The sequence below is a fragment of the Meles meles genome, chromosome 6 (genome assembly GCF_922984935.1).
Source record: "Meles meles chromosome 6, mMelMel3.1 paternal haplotype, whole genome shotgun sequence".
NCBI classification, from domain to species: Eukaryota; Metazoa; Chordata; class Mammalia; order Carnivora; family Mustelidae; genus Meles; species Meles meles.
In genome coordinates, this window is record NC_060071.1 from 47,951,128 (window position 1) to 47,971,967 (window position 20,840).

Below are 20,840 nucleotides of genomic sequence, written 5' to 3' on the forward strand. Positions count from 1 at the left end.
CCTTGGGATATTCCAACACTTAAACAGAAGAGGAAGAACTAATAACAGAGAATGAGAAAAAACCACTGTACTGAGATAGAAGAAAAACCACAAAAAGTGTGGACTATGAAAACCAAGAGAAAGATTAAAGTAGCTACATAAATGAATTTAAGAATGATTTAGGAAGTAAAATCAGTGAGGCCTACTGACTACATAGATAGGGTGACATTAGGAGAGTCAGAATTCCCAAGAATACAGGTTTGGAATGCTATGTGAATGGTGGTGCCACCAATTTAAAAATGGGACAGGGAGAAAAGTACAAAAGTTTGATGGGGAGACACCTGGATTGGCATTTAAGTTTAGAAGGCACTGCATATAGGTGAAAATGGTTCCAGGTATATTCCAAACTACTGGAAAATGTAAGACTGGAACACTTAAAAGCAACAGAGTTTGGGATGGAGGGAAGGAGAATGTGGCACCAAAGAAGAAATGCCCCTAGAGGAAACCAAGGATTGGCAGAGGAATGGATGTGTAGGAGAAGCCAGTATTTTGAAAACAACAGAAGGCTAGTGTTTCCTGAGATCAAGTAAGATGTAGACAAGTGCATCCTACATTTAGCAATTAGCACTTACTTTTGTCATTTAATTTTGGTGTTCTGATGGAAGATCAACAATCGAATTGAAGAAATAATGAGAACTAAGGAGTGGCTTATAAATATGTATAAAATTACTCTTCTGAGAAGCTTAGCAATGAAGGGCAAGTGAGAAGATGGGTAAAAAAAGGATTTGGGGGAGGGCAGGAAAGAGATATGTTTGTAAGCTGAGAAGAAGGAACCACTGGAGAAGGAGAAGGTGCAGAGAGAATACAGAATAACTGAGAGAACGAAATCCCTCAGAGCAGAAGGAGTCCAGAGACAGGAGACAGGACAGTCACTTGTGCTGTCTAAAAATACCTTTTTGGAAGAATCACTTACCTGTGACTTTATTTCTTGTTCTTTTTCCTTTATCTGAATAGCATGTTTGGCCTGAGCAATGGGTGTCTCCCACATGCAGTCTGAGAGAAGGGAAAAGAGGCGTTCAACAACCTATTTATTGAAGGAAAAAGAATGATATAATTTGTAAAAGGTAATTTTAGAAAAAATAAATCATGTAACTGTAATATTAAGTCAAATGTGAAATTTGATTATACTAATGTCCAAGCTACTCTGGGTGGTTGTAACTTAAACATCCTTTTTAGGAGGATCATTAACCCACTTCCTAGTGGGTTCCACCGCCCTCATGTTTCCTCACTATATGGACCTCTGGTAAGGCCACACAACCTCACACACTTCTCTCTCTCTAGAGCCCAAACCTACTAAGAAATTCCACAGATTCTCCTTTCCTTCTGACCTTCCAAATATTCACTATATCCCCACTCCTCATACCCATAAGCTTAATTTCTTTCTCCTTGCTTGGAAATGAAATAATAAAGCAATCTCAGAAGCAAAAGTTTTGCTACTGAATAAATGACACATTTACCACTGGAGAGACTATAATTTAGATTTTGGGTGAATTATGTTACACATGTGAAAATATCTTCTAATAGCTTTAAAGAATAGGAACCTGAGCCATTTGATCATCTTCTACACCAGATTCACAAGCTGGTAACACAGCCTCAAGGACGTGAAGTGCAAGGAGCCTCGTTCTTAGGTTACCAACTAGAGGAATACCTGGGAGGGGGGAAAAACATATTCTTATTATCAGCGTGACTTACATTCAAAATGTAAATGAACCTCTTGAATAAAAATATCTGAGGCTCATAAGCATTTATGGTTGGAATGGACTACACTTCAACCTATTATCACAAGAATTCTGGACTCATCCCATTCCCAATGTACATGAATATTCATGTTTATATCTCGAGTTTTTATGCATATATAAGATTTATTTATTTGAGAGAGAGGTGGCACGTGCGTCAAGGGGCAAAGAGAGAAAGAAAGGAACAATCTTAAGCAGACTAAGTGTGGAGCCCAACAGGGGGGCTCAATCTCACAACCCTGAGATCATGAACTGAGCCAAAACCAAGAATGGGACACTTAACCAACTGTGCCATCCAATCACCCCCCTTTTTTTTTTTAAGACTTATTTTTTTAGAGCAAGAGAGACAGAGCACCCATGCGTGGGGGTGGGGGGGTTATGTATATATAAAGGGAGTAGCACTATAGTAACTACTGTGCCAGGTACTATGTTATGCATTTCATACACATTAACTGTTGATCTTCACAAACCCCCGTTTTACTGATGAGGAAACCAAGGCTGAGAGAAGTGAAATAAGGGGACCACAGCTCAGCAGAGGTAGAACTTAAAATAGGTCTGTTAATCTCTAAAGCTCAGGCTTATCATACCCTTTCTTGGCTTCTTCTCCATCCATGCCCTGACTGCTCCCAGAAATTGTGAGAATTAATGGGAAGTAAGCGGTTCGTACTTTTCTAAAGTAAGTAAAGGTAGAGGCAGAATAATGACAGTTTTTTAAATACCTTCTACCACAACAAAACCAGTTAAAAATAAATGAATATCTCCATTTCTTCCTTCATGCTCTAAGACGTTAATCAATAAAAGCCTCACCTTATTAAATGAGGGGGGAAAAAGCTGTTCTAAATTATACTAGTTAAGAAAAACTAGGAAAGTATATTGAGAATGCATACATATAAAATAACATGTACCATAGAAGATTAAATGATGTTAAGGCACATTTAAGAAAGACTGGGGTTTAATGAAAAAATTCTGGAAATGGAACATATGGATGGTTGAATAACACTATGAATGTACTGAATATCATTTAACTGTATGCTTAAATAGCTAAAACTGTAAATTTTTATATCTTATCACTGTAAATTTTATGTATATTTTACCACAATAAAAAAAAAAGACTAGGAAAGGACTCTGTATCCCAGAGTTCTGGGATCAAGCCCCGCATCGAGCTCTCTGCTCAGCAGGGAGCCTGCTTCCTCCTCTCTCTCTGCCTGCCTCTCTCCCTACTTGTGATCTGTCTGTCAAATAAATAAATACAATCTTTAAAAAAAAAAAAAAGACAACAGAAATCATATTATGAATGGACAAAGGAGATCTGCATTTTGATAATCAAGAAGTGATGTCAAAATCTGTGCCAAATTATCATTTTTAAGTAAGATATTCTCTGCTTATTTTTATTATGATAATCCAAACAAATAGCATCAAGTTCTTTAGGTTAAATCCATAATCTAGTCTGGTGCTACTTTCTATTAAAATGGATGAATGGATAAAGAAGACATGGTTCATATATACAATGGAGTATTATGCCTCCATCAGAAAGGATGAATACCCAACTTTTGTATCAACATGGATGGGACTGGAGGAGATTATATGCTGAGTGAAGTAAGTGAAATAAGTCAAGCAAAGAGAGTCAATTATCATATGGTTTCACTTGCTTGTGGAGCATAAGGAATAACATGGAGGACATTGGGAGATGGAGGGGAGAAGTGAGTTGGGGGAAATTGGAGGGGGAGACAAACCATGAGAGACTGTGGACTCTGAGAAACAAACTGAGGGTTTTGGGGGGGCAGTGAGCCTGGTGGTGGGTATTAAGGAGGGCACGTACTGCATGGAGAACTGGTATGGTGCACAATGAATTTTGGAACACTGAAAAAAAAATTAAATTAAATTTTAAAAAACTTCCTATCAATTTTTACTTCTGAAATTACATTTTCCTTTTGATCGAATAAGTATTCAGAAAAATAAAAGTTGTGAAATAAAGGTTAAATATCCAAGGTTGTTCAAGTCCAGCGCTCTCTGAATAAAACACATGTGACGTATAAAAATACTCTAATACAAGGCAAAAGGTCATATACCTGAAGAACATTTCTGAGATGCTATATTTAGAAGCACTTCTGTCCATTTTGGGGAGGCCATTTTTGATTGAATTGCTTTTGAAGATACAACTCTGCGAAGAAAAACTAAAAAATCCCCCAGGTGCAGTTCGGCTGCATGTTGTTTCCTAAGAGCAGCTGAAGAGGGAAGAAACAAGATTACGTTACAATCAAAAATCAACAGAAAAATGCTGTATATCAAGTAACTTATATTAAATGCAGGAAGCCCAAACTTAACTCAAAATTTAAGTTGTCAATTAGCTGCTGAATTTTTATTTATTTTATTATTTAAGATTTTATCTATCTATTTGACAGAGCAGGAGAGAGAGAGAGTGAGAGACAGCACAAGCAAGGGGAGCAGCAGAGGGAGGGGGAGAACCAGGCTCCCCACTGAGCAGGGAGCCCTGACACGGGTCTTAATCCCAAAACACTGGGATGATGACCTCAGCTGAAGGCAGACGCTAAACCAAATGAGACACCCAGGCGCCCCACTGTTGAATTTTTAAAACTTAAAAGACAGAATGAGGAAAGGTCAGAAAATAATGCCAAGCTTAAAACATTTCTTACATTTGTGTACAACAGTGAGGTTGCTAGAATAAAGTATGTGTATTTGGTTTTGCACATTTTTTTAAACTGCTATTCTGAAAAACAACAGAGTTCTATGCAAGTCCAGAGTTTTACCAGCTAGAATCTGAAGGAACTTGTCTGTGAACCCCCTTAAAGTTGCATGAAAATTGTGTATCTGATTAGTAAAAGTTCACAACTTGGATCACATTTTCAAAAAGTCCATGATCTCTCCCAGCCCAATCAAATTAAGAATCACATCTCTAAAAAACACTTTGTGCTTTCAGGTTCTACAAAGAAACAAATTTCTAGGGCTGAGTCTGATCTGACTGAGCACTAACTCCATGTATCTAAAGAGCTTTCATACAAACGTGCCCTAACCAATCTTCCCAGTTTTTCCAGCAGCATTAGTACCAGATTCTCTCTCATCCCCCCTCACAGTTTCCCTCCACCCTGTGCATTCTGAGGCTGGAGGACTTCTGTTCTGCGAAGATGGGTGTGCACGTCTATGACAGAACTAGAATACTGGCAACAATTGGAGACCACTATACTCCTTTGCTACACTTTCTCTACCTTGTACTCTAACTCTTCTTTGCTTAAAAGCTAAGAAACAAATATTTTTATATCAATTTGAAGAATATAAAATTATTAGCCTTCCCTAGATACCCACATATCACTCCAACCTGTTTGTATACATTCCTCCAAAATCCAGTTTAAAAAGCTACCTCTTTGATGTGAACTTCTCTCTGGGTAGAGATCCTTGGGAAAATGTCTTCTATGAGCCCTCCATTCTACACCCCAACCTCACTCCTAAGAAGTACCTCTGTAACAAGACACTAAATTAATTAAATTAACTGAAGTCTGGAGACCTTCAGTTATATAATTATATATATTTATATTATATTTATTTTATATAATATATTTAAATATAAATATATTTTATATATTATAAATATATTAATTATATATAATATACATTATGTATAATATATATTATACTATACTATATATATGTTATATAGTAAATAAATATATTTAAAATAAATATATTTTATATATCTATATTTACATATTATATATTATTGTGTATTAATTATAATAATTATATAATATAAAGCTGGGTGATATACCGTGGTGATTCCGTTTGTTTCAATATCAATACTATGTTTGAAATGAAAGGCACACCTTATTTTTGGTGAAGTATTTTAGATGGTTTGTGGGGTTATTGAAAGATGGCCACTATGTGTGACCAGAATCAGTCTCCCTCCCAGCCATCCCCACGAAGAGAGAGAGGACAACAGCATTCTCTCCAGGATGACCTGAGACGAATGGGTGTGGATTCAGCCTACTGTTACACCTGCCGAGATTCACTCACAGAAGAACTTTCTTTCTTTACTGGATATGGAAGGGCCCAGTTTTCCTGGGGACCTACAGGTTGAGAAGTAATAGTATTATGCCCTCCTTGCTGTCCATATGTATGGTATTCAGCAGAGAATGGTGAGAAACTATTACCTTAACCACCTTGTATTCCTCACTGGATCTCAGGAAAACAGGAGGTGGCATTAAAAGCTTATGTTTATTTTACCCCTTGTGAGTCTCTCTCTGTGAAGAGGGAGAAGTGATCTGCCACAGGTGTAGCCTCTGAAACCAAAAACTGGTCCTTAATCACACTCGGACATCCTCCTGGACTCTCACTTAAGAAATTTAGCTCTTTCTTCTGAGACTCTTATATTACACTGTTATTAGAGGCACGTCTGCCTCTCTCATTATCCTAGAAGATTCCTGAGAGCAGAGACAATGTTTTATCATTTTTGTACCCACAGGATATTTCCTCTATCCACTCATCTATCTATACAATATTATTTTAATATTAATTCATCTAATTTCATTATTATTAACGGATTTTAACAAAGAGGATTTTAACAGAGAGTTTATTATGATTGTAAGACAGGGTAGTTTTGCAAAAACATTTAAAATAAATGACCAATTTTAAACTTTTATTCCTTAATTTGTAGCAGACAAAGGTAGCACTTCTGCTGTTTTACAATGTTCACTATAGTTTTTTAAAGCTATGATCAGATGGTCATATTATAGCAATGAAATATATAACATTTAAAAATAAGAAGTGACCAGGAAATATAACGGCCTAGCAAGAAGTTCAGCTACTCTAATTCTAACCTAGTTCCCAAATATGAAAACCTTGGTCCTGGGGAAACACTTAAGCCAAGACTATGATTAAAGATGTACTATCAAGATCAAATGCTAAGAAAACATAACCTGGGAGAGTCACCTGGAACCTCTACATTCCAGACCCAGGACAGCCAAGGAGACGTTGAATCTAAAGAGGAAGCAGTATGGTCACTGCATCAAGGTTAACAGACTCCAAGGAGAGGAGGTTTGGTCAGAAGCTCATTTAAATCATACATATTTGGAGAGAAAAGGGGTTTATAAATGAGTGAATAAAAATTCTTTCAAAAAAATTCCTTCACATCTCACAACAGAAAGAAGTCTAGATTCTAATGATATTTACACAAAAAGGACTCAATAAATGCTTGTGAATGATGACACAGAAAAGAGTTTATGATACCTCTGAAGTCCTTCTTTTCAGTTTCTCCACTGGAGTCAACTTTTTTTCCTTCTTCTTCACCCTCTCCTCCTTCCCCTTCTCCAAAAGAGGCCATAAGTAGTACACCAGCTTGGGATAACAAATTCTTCAACTGACTACAAAGTAGGTCCAACAAGGACTGAACTACTTTGGGGCTCAGTTTATCAGCGTAAGTCCTACATGAAGCAACAGGAAAAGAACAGTGGTAATAACACAGTTGGGCAATTGTTTGTGATCGAACACATAAAGGAGATCGGGGGAAATGGAAATTACTAAAATGTGAAAAGACTGGGTCCTATATAGCTCCCACCAAGGCATCTAATAATGCTCACCCTGTAGTGATGGCCAGAATCTGGAGCAATCTTGTACTAGCCACCTTTAAAGCTGTGCTAAGCTGGGAAACACCCATCTTTGGCAACAACTGCAGAGGCTGTCCTAGCATGGTGTCTGTGCCACATAACTGCGACAATACATTCAGCAGACCCGTGGAAATTGCCAAAGAAACATCCACTGGTTGATAGTGAACACTCAGGGCAAAAACTGTAACCAACAGGAGACGTTGCTGGGCTTCTAGAAAAGATAGAAAGACAACAGAGAATTTTCTTTGAAGTAAGCAAAGCATTTACTAAAATAATCATATTCCAAAATATAAATAGTAATATGGAACACTATTACATTTTCTTTTTTTTTTTTTTTTAAAGATTTTATTTATTTATTTGACAGAGAGAGATCACAGGTAGATAGAGAGGCAGGCAGAGAGAGAGAAAGGGAAGCAGGCTCCCTGCTGAGCAGAGAGCCGGATGCGGGACTCGATCCCAGGACCTGAGATCATGACCTGAGCCGAAGGCAGCAGCTTAACCCACTGAGCCACCCAGGCGCCCCCACTATTACATTTTCAAATATTTATTCTCCACCTATAAATTGACCTACTAATGTTAAAACAAGATACAGAATACCTAAAGTATCTAGTATCAAACATAACTGGCATCTTACATTTGCCGGACCAGTTACTCACCAATGTGATGCTTGTTTGCTTGCAGAGCTCTCTCTAGGGTAGCAGACAATTGTTGATAAATCTTATGCACGGCCACCTGGATTTCAATCTGAATATTTCTTTTAGCTGCTCTGATCCCATCCTGAATTATATATAAAAATTTACTTTTTCTATTAGTAACAATAACACCTATCCAAATAAAAGTAATAGCATTTTATCCCACTCTATGATAAAGCCCTATGGTGATTTTTAATTATTCCATATATTTCAGTATATAAAAGTTTTATAATAAGCTTATAATTTAAATGCTTGACAATTCTTGATTCTATATACTCTTTCTCCTTTCCCACAAAGCAATTTTATTCTCAAATATGGAAGACATAGAAACAACACTTAAGAAAATTTTTTGAAGCCATCAGAGAAACTAGGTAAAGTGATCAAGTGTAAATGTAAATTCTTGAAATCCATCCTCGCAAACACCAATCCCTATCCCAAATTAGAGCTATCTCTACCCAATTTGACTAAGGGTTAAGAAAACTGAGCCAGCAAAGAATCTGAAAGAACAATAGTAAAAATGGCCCACCTGATCCCAAATATACAACTATTACTACTCAGGAAACTAAAACAATGAGTTATCTTTAAGAATCATTTAAAAATCTTTATACTTTTAAACCTCAATCTTAAACACCAGAACATTTAGCATTATTAAACTGATTTTGTTTAAAAAAAAAAAATATATATATATATATATAATCTGAATGTCTGCAAGGTGTCATCCTCACACAACAGATCCATCACCCACCTGATAGTGATGCAATCGGCCACTCTCTCCTTTGGCTCCTGCATGTCCCACAGTGCCTAAACCAAAACATCCTGCTAAAAACTGTAGCCTCACAGACGTGAGCAGTGTGGATGACTGGAAGCCTGAGCTTGACCTGCTTCCTGCCAGAGAGATGCTACCTTTTTCCTCCATCCCAGACAACAGAACGAGGATCTGGTGAAGTGCTTCTAAACGAAGCTTGAGAAAAGTAAAATAAATATATTTTAGAGTCCTTCACTGAACTGAAACATAAAGGAATTCCAACACAGATAATATATTACTTAGCACACAGAAAGCTCTGACAGTTCTTAGAAATCCATTCTATTAAACATTTATTCTATTATTAAGACTTTTAAAAATCAGAATATTTCTAAAAACTCTACTAAGCATACTTCAGTATAAAAGAGGCTACACAGGGGCACCTGGGTGGCTCAGTGGGTTAAAGCCTCTGCCTTCGGCTCAGGTCATGATCCCAGGGTCCTGGGATCGAGCCCCACATGGGGCTTTCTGCTCTGCGGGGAGCCTGCTTCCTCCTCTCTCTCTGCCTGCCTCTCTGCCTAGTTGTGATTTCTCTCTGTCAAATAAATAAAAAAATATTAAAAAAAAAAAAAAAAGAGGCTACATAGGGGGCGCCTGGGTGGCTCAGCGGGTTAAAGCCTCTGCCTTCAGCTCCGGTCATGATCCCAGGGTCCTGGGATTGAGCCCCGCATCGGGCTCTCTGCTTAGCTGGGAGCCTGCTTCCTCCTCTCTCTCTCTGCCTGCCTCTCTGCCTACTTGTAATCTCTACCTGTCAAATAAATAAATCTTTAAAAAAAAAAATGAATACTGTTACGCTGAAAAAATAAATAAAATGGGGAAAAAAAAAAGAGGCTACACAGGACAATGGGGAAAATAAATTTGGGTATAAGAGACCTAATTTTGGGACACCTGGGTGGCTCAGTTGTTTAAGCAACTGCCTTCAGCTCAGGTCATGATCCTGGAGTCCCGGGATCGAGTCCCATATCGGGCTCCCTGCTTGGCAGGGAGTTTGCTTCTCCCTCTGACCCTCCCACTTCTCATGCTCATTCTCTCTCTCAAATAAATAAATAAAATCTTTAAAAAAAAAAAAAAAAAGGAGAGAGAGACATAATTTCAAGGCCAGACTCTTTACTCTGTTGACCTTGGAAGAGTCATTTAACTTCCTGAGTCTGTTTCTTTATGTGTCAAAAGAGGCTAACACTGGGGCACCTGGGTGTCAGTAGTTAACCATCTGCCTTCGGCTCAGGTCATGATCCCAGGGTCCTGGAATTGAGTCCTGCATCAGGCTCCCTGCTCAGTGGCGAGCCTACTTTTCACCTCTCCCAGTCCCCCAGCTTGTGTTCCCTCTCTCACTGTCTCTGTCAAGTAAATAAAATCTTTATTAAAAAAAAAAAAAGAGGTTAATATTCTAGTACTTTAACCTACTCACATAGCTATTTTGATGTTCATTGAGAATAAATATGTGAAGGTTTCAAAACCATAAGGTACTATGATTATTGCTTCTTTCACTTATAATAAAGTAGTACAGAATGAATACTGTTTAATTCGAGAATTAGAAAAAGTTATTTCTGAAAGGTTTCTCTGTGATTTTCCTGAACATTGGGCTCTATCTTCCCTAGGAAGACAATACCCACCACTTCGGCCAACCAGCCTACTCTTTTTTTTATAATAAAATTTTTATTTTAAAATAACTGTACACCTAATAATGTACAGAAGAGTTGAAAGATGGTACATATGTATGCCTGTATCCTGTATGCCATTCTCCTACCTTTTGCTAATGTTATCATCTTAGGTAACTATGGTACACTTATTAAAACTATGAAATAAACACTGGTACAACACTATAACGAAGCCATAGACTTTATTTGGATTTCACCAGTTTTCCCATAATGTCCCTCTTCTGTTCCACGATCTAATGCCAGAAAGCTTGTTGCATTTAACTGTCATGTTTCCTTAGTCTCCTTTAGTCTGTGACAGTTTCCATCTTTCTTTTGGAAGAGCTGTTCATGTATTTTATAGAATGTCCCTCAGTTTGGGTTTGCCCAGTGTTTTCTCATGACTGGACTAGAGTTATGGATTTGGGGGAAAATACCATAAGTCCTCATCACATTATTTTCAGAGATGAATGGTAGCACCGTAACTTATTATTAATGATGTTAATCTTGATCACTTGGCTAACATGTCTGCCAGGTTTCCGCAATGTAAAATTACTCATTTTTTTCCCTTTTTATACTCTGTAAGCCGTGAGTTCCTAAGTCCAGCTTACCCAGAGAAAAAGGAGGAATTAAGCTTTACCTCCTGGAAGGAAGAGTATTAAAGAATTTGTGTACAAGGGTGTCTGGGTGACTCAGGTCATGACCTCAGGGTCCTGGGATGGAGCCCCACATCTGGCTCCCTGCTCAGCAGGAAGTCTGCTTCTCCCTCTCCTTTTGCCCGTCCCCCATGCTCATGTGTGCCCGCTCTCTCTCAAATAAATAAAATCTTTAAAAAAAAAAAAAAAAGGAATTTGTATATATGTTAAAACCAGAATAATTAATAAATACTTTGAGGGAGATACTTTGAGGCTATGAAGTCATCTTATGTCTCCTTAAAGTTTTGCTCACTAACTTTAGCATTCATCATTATTACTCTAGGGTTCTAATCTAGCCCTTTTTATTTATTTATGTTTTTCAAAATAATTTAATAACAAACATGCCATTTATTTCTGTATAATAATAAAAGAAAAGATGCTTAACTTTATATTAATATATTGGAGATATTTTTCATTTCCGAGTACACGTTTATTTATCAAACATTGCTAAAATAGAGAAAAGCTCTTACAAACTACAAAAGTAACTTTGTGTCTCCCAATGTTAACATCAAGTAGAAAAGCAGCAAGCAATGATTAGCAACATTCATACACTATTTTAATAACCCAAGAGGTAACTCTGATACAACTATCTGACCTTTTTTTCACATAACTTTGTTAATGACATCATTTGAAACGTCGTTTTAAAGTATGGATTTTAGCATGTCTCTATGAAGTCATCTGCAATATAGCCTTTTTTAAATGGAAACAAATGGGTCAAAACTGAGGCTCTAAGAACCATATCTATATGCTCACCAGCCAGTCTCACCCTGGTTTCTAGGAGACAAGGAAAGACTTATGATTAAAGTATCTTGTTCTAAGAGATGGCAATAAAAAATGAACTTTGTCCGCTTCAAACAAAATATTACGCTGTTTTAGTTATGAGAGTGACATTAAAAAGTTCAGGTGGAGGAAAGGGAGAAGGAAGGAGTAGAAAAGAAGGAAAAGATTTTCCTACTATTGTGCTTTCAGTGATTTAAGTTTCTGTAGTGCCTCATGAGGAATAAATATCAAAGACTTACTTCTGCCCTTAACTGCTGCTGTTCCATTGCAATGATGGAGGCTTGGGGACTTGTAGACATACTTTCTTCTGGTTCCTTAAAACCTGGGGCATTCCCCACATCTCCACTCACAAAGCTTACAACATTTTCAATCAAAGTGTGAACTCCCAAAGACTTGGTCAGATCAAAATCAGACTCAAAGGAGTAAGAGGAGTTGCATAACCAGTCTCTGCTATGTTTCAAGCGAGCCCAAGAGTCACTCAGGGATTCCAACTGACTGTGCAAAGGACCTACATACAAACAGAACAAACATGTATCAATGACAACCAAATAGAGCATAAATTCTGCAACTAGACGAGGGCTGAGTGCTGCTACCATACCAACTGGTGAGAAATGGACACTCATGTTTGAATACATGCATGCATTAAGTGAATTTGAGCAAAATGCTTTGGTAAAAAAACAAAAAACAAACAAAAAGTAGAGCAATGTAAGAAAATAAAGGGAAAGCCCTGTTTGATGTATCAGTGTCTCTTTAAGCGCTTTAGCAACACGCTGCCACAAGAAAAAGAAAGGTAGAAGCTGCTCTCAAAATGCTTAGCTTAAAATGCTCTGCAGTATTAAACCAGACCACCATCTATGAACAAAAAAGAACTAGACACTTGGGACACTGCTGGTAAGACCTAACAGTAATATGACTTCATCTAATTTAACATTATTATTGCAAAAAGTTAAGACTGAGCAAAAAGTCTACATATCTACAATGAAACATTACCAAAAAATGAATATAGAAGGGCAAGTAAACTTACACAAAAAGGAGACACAAACATCACCCTTTGGGTGTCATTAATATAAGGAACACTTTCACTGTGTCATATGCATATTTATTGCAGGTTGTGAAACTCCTATATAGAGGAAGCGAAGTTTCACAGACAAGAATATATGAGATTCACTGTAAAATGTATCTATTTAAAATTACCAAGTGATGTCACAATAGTTGCTAGATATAATACCATTAGTTTTGCCAGTGGGCATTTTCTAGACTTATAATAGGTGAAAACATAAGACAACAAATATGTTAATATGTTTTAACTCAACAACTGTCTAAGTCACATGACAATATTAGCTTTAAATAAATATATAAATGTCCCGTTCTTATAAGCCTTGTCTTCTTTAATTTAATTTATCTCAGGTATATGAATTAGATTAATCATAATCCTTGGCTCATGATATACTCTCATCATTGGTCCAAAATGGCCTGCTTCTGTATTTATTTATAATAAACATGAACACAAGAACTAGAAAATTGGTAATAACTTACAACTGCCTATCTGCTCCTCCTCCAACCCATCTCTCCCTATCTCCTCCTAGCTAAGGCTGTCATTATCCCTAAGCTGGGTTTATCATTCCTTTGCTTTTATTAATACTAAATATTGTTTTATCTTATATGCATTCATTCCCAGGACAAAGAATGTTCAGTTTTAGTGGGTTTTGAGTTTATAAAAAAATAGCATTTTATGTACTCTTTTTGGGCATACTCTCTTCCATCAACATAATACTGCCAATATTCATTCACATTATTGCATGTAGCCATAGTTCATTTGTCTGAGTGCTATATAATGTTCTATCATGTGAATATACCAAATTTCTCTTTTAGGAATGCATCTTAAGTACCCAATAAAATATGCACTCTAAAAATTATATTTGTTGTGTAACAAGATGAAAAAGAATTGGGAAGAGAACTATTTAAACACTAACACCCACAGAGAAACAAATTAATAAAATACTGACTGCCTAACTTTTTTCTGAATTACTACACCGATGTCAGTAAAACCCCAGGACTTCAAAATAAGATGTAGAAATTCAGCTAATATTATAAAGTAACTGAAATAATTTATAAGCATTCTACTAGAATAATTTAAAATGACAACAAATACATGGTTAATCTGCCTCCCATGTTTCAGCAAGAATTCTTAAGATTAAAAAAATGCTGAGTTTTCAGTTTTACTGAGCATGGAAAAACAATCAAACTGAAAAATTCCCCAAATTGTATAGCTGAGTATTTTTTCACATAAAATAGAAAAGAGTAAAAAAAATCCAAAGAATAATGTCTAGGATGGATAACGTATTAAATTAAAAATGATATTTAAAGAATAAAGCAGAACCTAATAAAAAAAAAAAGAAAGAAAGAATCATTTTCCATGTCCTTAGGTACCTCAAATTCAGAATCTGGATATAGCCTGAACTTACAAATGATAATTTCTGGCTCTCTGCATTGAACTTCTTTGTTCAATAATAAAATCTCAGAATAAAAAGTTCTGTTTTCCAATACTCACAAATTACTTTTCAAAATGAAAATAAAATATGCCATGAGCTAGTGTTAGAACCACAGAAGTAAAAGAGCTCTTAAAGATTATGTAATCCTCAATTTCCAACTGAGGAAACAGAGACACAAAAAAATCGATCTGTTAAATTAATAACATGAATTTCTTAATTTTACAGGAAGGATGTGATCTTACATATTCCTGTTATTAGTCAACATTACGAGTCACTAGTCCATGGAAATGTCACCTGCCTACCTACACAAAGGTTCAACTATGAAGAATATATAAAGAGTGAATTTATTTAGTATATCCCAAAATGTTCTAGGAATGGGTGGGCAACCCATTCAAACCCTCCCTGCAAATTAAAGCAGGGACTGAAGTTTTTGTATGAAGAGTCAGACAGTAAATATCTTGGGTTTTTGTGGGTCATAAAGGTCTGTGCTACAATCAGCTTTGCTGCTATCATAAGAAAGTGGCCCTAGACAATATATAAACAAATGACTGTGTGGCTGTGTTCCAACAAAACTTTATTCACAAAAAAAGGTAGCAGACCAAATTTGGCTCATTGATGACGCCAATGAAAAAGACGCAACTTATTAGGTATTAGACCCAAACAAAACTTCGTATGACTAAAAGAAAGAACAAGAAAAATACAAATGAAAGCATTAGGATACATAAATAAAATAACTGTAACCCAAATACTTAGGGTGACATAAAAAACATTTTAAAACAAAACCTTACATTATGGAAATGAGATGACAGAACTCTTAATCTTTAAAAAATATTCTAACAACCTGATAACTTTGGTTTGTTCGATATTGTTTAATATGAATACAGGAAATACTGTGTCTGAAAAGTACAACAAAATCTTCTACAGAGTATGTGACTAAGTCCAGTTCCTACTTAGTATTAATTCAGACTCATCTACTATAAAAAGAAAATATAAAGTCTAAGAAAATTTTGAGATTGTTTACTTGTCCTTACAACTTTAGTTCTTAAATGGAAGTTTCAAAATGAACATGGCAGAGCTGCAATACATACTTTATAAACCATAAAATATGTAGGCAAGCCAAAAGGGGAAAAAAATTAAACATGCCATCATGTACTTGCTTGAAGCTCTTCTTTTTTCTGGGGCTCAACTGGCCAAAAAGGAGTAAATACACTACCACACAAGAATCAGAAGACAAAAGGAGAAATTTGATACAGGAGACAACATTTACATTTACTCTTCTTTATATAATCTAATTTGAAATGCATAGTTACAACAGCATTTCACCCATACATGTTATACCACGAAACACACATGCTGATAAATGTTTCCAGTATTATCATAGCTGTAAAACCCTAACACTTTATTTAAAGACCCAGGGAATAAAAAAAAATCCAACAATATGATATTTTAATTAAGAAGATCTCTGATGTTGCTTCTTAATTGTTGCTTTGGTATTCCCACCATTTTTCAGTGCATCAGCTTCAGCTTAACTACTAAAACTAAAGTTAAGTATCTGCAGAAAAGTATCTTTCAGTGAAGGATGAGCTTAGTTCTACACAACTACTGCAAGTCTTTACCATATTTATCTAAGTACCAAAATACCAACACATGTAACAGGCTTTGTCAAAAATTTTGACAAGCTGCTGTAAGAATTAAATCTGTTAATATGTTTTAAGTCATTAGAACAATGACTGGCATATTTAAGCAGTTTACAGGTTTTAAAGAATGCAAATGTCATATTACCTCTGAGGTGCTAAGCAGAAATATGGTTCACTTATGTCTTTTTAAAGTATTTTGCAACTTTTTTTGGTTTTAGAATTTAGCTTGCATGTCTTTAAGAGCTGAGCAAGTTGAAGGAGCTAAATTTATTTGCTCACTTTGCTCTACTTCCTATATGCACTTACTTGGACCAACTGTGAAACATGCACTGGAGTAAAGGAAGAAGAAGCAATCATGGCTTAACAGCATGAATCCTCGTCCAATCAAATACTGAAATTACAGGGACTAGGAACTCCCAAGGAGCAGTCTTTGGAAGCACCATAAGGGCAGGTGAAATGTGTATACAACCATTAACTGTTATTGATACATCCATTTAATTTCAGTAAATGGGACATAATTAGACACTTATCTCTAATTTTTATTAGATTTTTAATAACTCAGGACCACTTAGACTATTTATTACAAAAGCTGTGTGAGGAAAAAGTTTACATTTCCTCTTCAAAATATTGGAAAGGTAAACAAGTGTGCAGAAGTCTCACTTAGCTGGACAGCTGTTTGGCCTTCGTTGCTCACGTTACAATCAGAACACCTAAATGGCCCCAAACAGTTCTCAGACTTGGTAGGTTCACTTGCCCAACTGAAAATAGGCATACTAAGGCTTATGGCATCTGGCCCATATTGGCAATAAATAAGGAAAAAACAGGGTAGCTTATTTTACCATTATTTAAGAGCAAAACAAAAAAACCACCATTGTCAGAAGGTAGTTACTAAATACACATGATCTTTAAAAATTCCTTTCAAAATATATTCTCCTAAATGTATTTTCAAGTTTGTTTCTTTTAAAGAAGGTAATCCATAATAAAACTATTAAGTGTACATTTTCATTGTTTAATCCACAAGCTCCAAGATTCATGAGATTGAAACCTACTTATTTTTGCTGCCCTTCCTAAAATAGTACTTCTACTTTCTAGTCACCTATTCCTAGGAACAAAGTCATTAGCAGCAGACTTTTTCCTCTGAGAACATTAAAATGTAATGATTACTAAGATAAATTGGTACCATATTAAGTGATATCATGAAAACTTTTATAACTAGTTTGCCTCCCTATTATAATTTCCTAAGTGATAATTAAAAATAAAAACTTTTCCCATGAGGCCCTATATTTGCTTTTCTGTTTTCAACAAAACAAAGTTAAATTCCAACAGGTTAATAGATTTTGGTACTACCTTGAGCTTTATGGAAAAGGTAGTTTAGCCACAAACAAAATTTGGATTAGTGGCTTGGTTCATTTGTATCTATTTAGATCTAAAACTACAGAAACTCTAGATCGACTTACAGGATAATAGTTTTAAAACCTGAATAGGTAACAACTCTAGGACAGTAATTCTGAAGTGTCACAGTAATTCCTCCTAAGTAATTTACACTTGAATTCTAGGGTATGCTTAATTCAAAGATAAAGATACCACTTTCTGTTTTATTCTAAACATTACTTTGCTGTCATGGATAATGTAGACTAAATCTCACATTTGTATTTCCATACAAATTTACATTTCCATATGAATTTGTATTTCCATAAACAAGATAAGATTTTGAGAGAAAAGAAAATTTTAACTAATGGATTACCACATATAAATATAATTACTATAGTAGGAAGCTCTTAAACTGTAGACTAGATCCCTTATGCTACTTGGTTAAGTTTGGAAACATCTCTCTAGCACCAAATGACATGCATTCATTAACATTACAGAAATTTTAGCAACAGGGCTCACCTGAGCTAACCAAAAATTTAATTCCTAAGTCAAGTAAGTGGTTAAGGAAAAGATTTCTCTGGCTAACCATGGCACATGAACAGCCAATTTTTAAAGAATTAGAAAATAATAAAGTACATGCTATACATTATATTAAACATTTTTTTCATATATAAACACCTTATAATTTTTTTTAGAAGCCCAGCAGCTATGTTATAACCCAACAGATATGTTACAGTCTCCAAAGACTTTCCAATAAAGAAAGCACCAGTTCCAGTCGTTAAGTCCTAATATTTCAGAAAAGTCATTCTCTGTACTCTAATTATAGGACAAAATATTGTCATATTTTATCCTATAGAAGTACCAACATTTTTTCTTCTAAGTTATAAGCTCAAAAATGAAAAAACTGTGAGTGTGTTTCTTCTCATTCCTCAGTTTTCCCTTCATTTCTCAGATTTTTTCCTGTGGAGGGGAAACCTAACATCCTGCCAAGGAAGCTATGAAGAAAGAGTTTCCTTTTGAAGTATGGAAGACTTAATATCATAAGAAAAAATTTTTCCCACAGGCTTTTAAAAAATTGCCACTAGTGCCAACTCTGAACATCTATTTTCACAACCACAGTATAAATGGGTTTAATAAGAGTGCCAGGTAATAGAGAACAATACTTGGAGAGTTTTTAGTTATCCCTGAATTTAGATTCTCTGAAACTGCTGTCCTTTCCATACATCTGTATATATAACCAAGAGTAACCTACATTATTCACTAAGGTAGAGCTTCTAACAAACAAGCTTAACTCTTGATGACATTCTAAAACTTCCTCATGGAAAAATTTCTGCCTAGAAATCCTAAGTTCATACTTTACATGCTTCATCTTAAGAGGCAAAGAGAAAGGGGGAAAGAAAGTGGAAACTTTCTGAAAGTTTATACCATATATGGGTATGTGGGAGGGTTAATGGAGAAGAGCTCTCCCTGAAACACCTTTCAAACTATGGCAACTATACCAGTGAACTAAAACATGGCAAATCATGTCCATAACCCCCTAAAATGTAAAGCATTACTTCTGGAGTTCCATGGGACTTTTTACAAAGTCAAACACATGACAAATGAGAAACAGAACAAATCCTAGACATTTCTAGATTTTAAAGAAAATGATCTTCCTTTTAAGTCTTCCAATAAGATGTTTGTATATCTGTTTCTGCAATAATGCTTCAATGACAATCATATCTAAATGCATCAGATATAATAACAGCTACTTATTTAACCGGATTTTTAATATCTTAATAGTTACCTCTCTTTCTATGAGAAGATGCCAAATCCAAATCAACATTTCGTCTTCCACTCTATTAAGTTAAAAATAAATGATAAAATTTAGTTGTTAAAAGTGTTTGAAAATTAAGATTTAATACAGTATTAGAGCAAAAATATATATATAATTATAGCAATGTGCTACTTATTCACAAGTCAAGTAAGACTAACAATACAAAGTCTCTAAAATCCCACAGAAAACAGCTCTAAGAAAGCCCAGGTGCAATTCTGAGATACTAAAACACAAAGTCAAGGTATACACTAACAAACACTGCAAAGTAGCACAAGTTTTTCTTTGTTGTCACCTTTTCTTCTTTGGAATCCTTGTCTTTTATTTCCTGAACACACTATGACCTTATTAATACCTTCTAGATATCTAAAGCCCCCTGTAGTAAAGTTCGGTTTTCAAAACTTATTACTTGCTCCATTCCCACTTGATAGTCTTTCAAGAGCCCCACTAGTGTTGGCTAGGTGTTTAGAGAAAGAGGATCTGATGAATCTACACTAACAGAAAAATAACATAGTCTTAAATCTCCTAGAAGTATTTTGAAAGATTTTTAAATGTTTTAAAAAGCCTGTTAAATATAAACATCTCAAATTGGTCAAACTACAGACTGCTCAATAAAAACAGTGAAGGCTTTCAGAAAGAACACATTCTGTTGGGAAGCATGAGTAGACAACTATCTGCTTTGCTCATATGCCCAACCAAAAACCATAGGTGGCTTATTTACACACAGACTTGACATAATAGTTTTAGGAAGTTCATTCATACTCTATCATACAATAAAAAAAAAAACTGGTGGCAAAGAAGAAAGGTTGCAGAAATGACAAAATAGACTCATTTAGGAAATGCCACTGTCGAACCTGGTTACAAACAGACACATGTACCTACGTTGTGGATAAACATACTGTCTTACACACACACACACACACACACACACACACACACACAAAATAAGTATAGTGTCAGGCCATCTAGTGCTGGACAAAACACCAAATTGTCACAATAATTCCTGAAGATACCACTGTGTCATGCAATAAAACATTTTTATCACATAGTACCTCTGTCATGAGGGCTCATGGAAGAATTTTATCTCAGGCCTCAGAACCAGGATTATCTGTGTTTCTCTTGAACAACTGGTTTGTTTGTATCTTTTAGACTTTGAATCATGTGAGTCATGCTTTTCCTATTTGGTGGCTCACCTTCAGCAGGACATCATAGGAGTGCTGAGGTATACAAATCTTATACAAGGCTTTACCTCTCAGCTTCTTTCAGCTCTAATTCATGAATCTAATTTATACCTTGATAAACTGTTTCTTTTTATACACTAAATCAAATCCTTTGTGAAATAAGGGGGAGAAGGGGTAGATTAAGAGACGGTAGTACAAAATGCTGGTATGACAACTGTCAATCAAATAGTTAAACTTAGGTTAAATTAACTGTTTGCTGAGGTTTTTCTGTTTACTAAGACAGAGAAGAAAATATATATAATGTAATACTCTTTATAAAAGAAGGATAAAGATGAGGCACCTGGGTGGCCAGG

The 20,840-nt window shown here is 35.6% G+C and overlaps 1 protein-coding gene across 11 annotated transcripts in view; it reads right to left on the reverse strand.

The window, feature by feature from the left end:
- HERC1 (HECT and RLD domain containing E3 ubiquitin protein ligase family member 1) overlaps nucleotides 1–20,840 on the reverse strand; it is a 184,473-nt gene that overhangs the window by 70,410 nt on the left and 93,223 nt on the right. For 9 of the 11 annotated variants that reach the window (XM_046007752.1, XM_046007756.1, XM_046007759.1 and 6 more), the window contains 10 exons: nucleotides 19,280–19,331; nucleotides 15,629–15,694; nucleotides 12,233–12,501; nucleotides 8,828–9,043; nucleotides 8,047–8,167; nucleotides 7,364–7,601; nucleotides 7,014–7,207; nucleotides 3,845–4,000; nucleotides 1,581–1,687; nucleotides 953–1,063 (listed from right to left, as the gene is read on the reverse strand). In XM_046007752.1, the coding sequence (XP_045863708.1) occupies nucleotides 953–1,063; nucleotides 1,581–1,687; nucleotides 3,845–4,000; nucleotides 7,014–7,207; nucleotides 7,364–7,601; nucleotides 8,047–8,167; nucleotides 8,828–9,043; nucleotides 12,233–12,501; nucleotides 15,629–15,694; nucleotides 19,280–19,331 (1,530 nt within the window). The remainder of the gene's footprint in view (nucleotides 1–952; nucleotides 1,064–1,580; nucleotides 1,688–3,844; nucleotides 4,001–7,013; nucleotides 7,208–7,363; nucleotides 7,602–8,046; nucleotides 8,168–8,827; nucleotides 9,044–12,232; nucleotides 12,502–15,628; nucleotides 15,695–19,279; nucleotides 19,332–20,840) is intronic. The other 2 variants (XM_046007762.1, XM_046007761.1) reach the window with 1 other exon arrangement.